General features: G+C 40.3%; 1 protein-coding gene across 1 annotated transcript in view; it reads left to right on the top strand.

Annotated features, from left to right (window-relative positions):
• The window catches only part of LOC101645938 (glutamyl aminopeptidase), a 104,330-nt gene that overhangs the window by 23,472 nt on the left and 78,715 nt on the right, over positions 1 to 2,143 (top strand). Inside the window, exon 3 of the mRNA XM_004703463.2 lies at positions 1 to 119. Coding sequence (XP_004703520.1) covers positions 1 to 119 — 119 coding nt within the window. The remainder of the gene's footprint in view (positions 120 to 2,143) is intronic.

The following is a 2,143-nucleotide window of genomic DNA, read 5'->3' as shown; positions in this document are numbered from 1 at the left end:
TGGACGATAAATGGAATCGAACGGTTTTCCAGAAGTCTGTCCCCATGAGCACCTACCTGGTGTGCTTTGCTGTCCATCAGTTTGTGCCCATCGAGGCCCAATCGAAGTCAGGAAAGCCTGTGAGTCACGTTGCGTGTTAAAGTGTTTCACCTATGCATGGAGTCTGAGTCATTTCCTACCGCTTTAAAATAGTGTTCTTTCCCCAAAACAGGCTAGAAAAGCCCATTAGTCACAGAAGCTTAGGAGCTTAATGATACACTAAACAGTCCAGAGAAATGTAAAACACAGGTGAAAAATTACAAGTACGATACTTGTATAAATGCATAGACTTAAATTATATTAAGGGGGATAATCAGTATGAATCAATAACAGAGGCATGAGCAGACCAGCATAAATTTACAAAACTAACTGGACGTGTCCAATTTAATAAAAAGGTTGCGTGTGAGAGGATGTGTTTCTATCCTTAAGAGAAAAGGGAAAGGAAACCAGAGATAGACACATGTCTTTACAGTCTCTAAGCACTGACAAGTTTATATTTACTTGGAAACAGGAGAGGAAAGCTTCAAAAAGCACTTGTTGTTGTAAGAAAGTAAGCATTTTTTTAAAGGAAGACAACCACTTCTACTGTTTTCTTTTAAAAAGAAACAAATCATTTTACCTAATCATTTTCCTCATCTTGGAGCCTCTATTTTGCTTATGCCCCAAGCACTTGCTTAATCTATTTGTTAATCCACCTCTGTGCCATGTATTAGACATGTATATAATTATCATGTTGCAAAGATTTGTGTGGTTTTAATATCCATGTAGTGTATTATATTAGGTTTTAGTATGCATCATTTTTGTAGGACAATCATTTTATAAAGAAGAACATTTTCCCTATTGAAGCTTCATGACCTGAAATAATCTGCCCAATGTTACCCAATGGGCAAGTGGTGGAGGTCAAATTCCAGATTCTCTGCAAGTAGTGTACTGCGTACACTAAGCCTTCTGAAATGGGACTCTTTGAAAAATACTTCTTCACCAGCCTTTGATGGGGAAGGGGTGAGTTCCTCGAATCCCTGGCTCCAAGGCACAGGTGCCTACTCATTAGTGTAGTCGGGGTTATTGTTGAGATAACCTCGCCCAGGATTGCCAGCATACTTCCAACTTGACTATAAACAAATTCTAGTGAGTGAAGACATGTCAAAATACCCTTTACACTGGCTGTATATTGTGAGGACTCGTCCACCTTTGTCTTGGCATTTGCTACAGCTGTGGCTTTGGTATGGCTTCCGGTTGTGGTAAAGGCACTGCACACTGGAACAGAGCACGTTAGGTGTGAAAAAGGCGTGCCCCTGGGAAGAGGAAACTGCTTGTGTGTGGCTGTGTTGTGGACACTCAGTGGCACTTCTCTTACTCAATAGAGACCTGAGAACATCAATCAACTTTTCCAAAATGCAATCTCACAGACGACTTGTCTGAAGATGCTTTCTGTCTCACCCACAATTCAATTGCATTGCTGTCTTCAGCATGCCAACTTAAAAAAATTATGATTATGTTCGCCTCAGAAAGACTAAACAATTTACTAATCGGGACGTAGTTCCATAAGTTAAAAAGCAATGCAACTAGCTAGGCAGCCGAAGGTATTTTATAGAGAGTTATTTTTTAACAGTAAATTTTAAAACTGCCATCGAGTCCGTTCTGACTCATTGTTGTTAGGTGCCAGCACGTTGGTTCTGACTCACAGCCACTCTATGGACAACCGAAGGCAACACAGCCCAGTCCTGCACCATCCTCACAATTGTTCTCATGTTTGAGCCCATTATTGAAGCCACAAAGTGATGTTGTCGTAAAACATTAGTTTCTGATCAACTATTTACTTCTGATTCATAGCAACCTTATGTGTTAGTCCAGATGGACTAGAGAAACAAATTCATAAACAAGCACATGTAGATAAGGGAAAGGTTTATATACAAGAGGAATTGAACATTGAGAAATATCCCGAACATTGAGAAACATCCCGCCCTAGTCCAGTCCAAGGCCATAAGTCTGATATTAGCCCATATGTCTGATACTAGTCTATAAAGTCCTCTTCAGACTCAGGAAACATGCAATGAAGCCAAATGCAGGATGATCACAGGCCAGTGGGTAGAAAGTCTTTGGA

This window comes from Echinops telfairi, unplaced genomic scaffold, assembly GCF_000313985.2.
Source record: "Echinops telfairi isolate 266 unplaced genomic scaffold, ASM31398v2 ScPeMD7_7468;HRSCAF=8506_0, whole genome shotgun sequence".
NCBI classification, from domain to species: domain Eukaryota; kingdom Metazoa; phylum Chordata; class Mammalia; order Afrosoricida; family Tenrecidae; genus Echinops; species Echinops telfairi.
The sequence above is the reverse complement of the archived record's forward strand: the minus strand, read 5'-3'. Positions and strand labels throughout refer to the sequence as shown.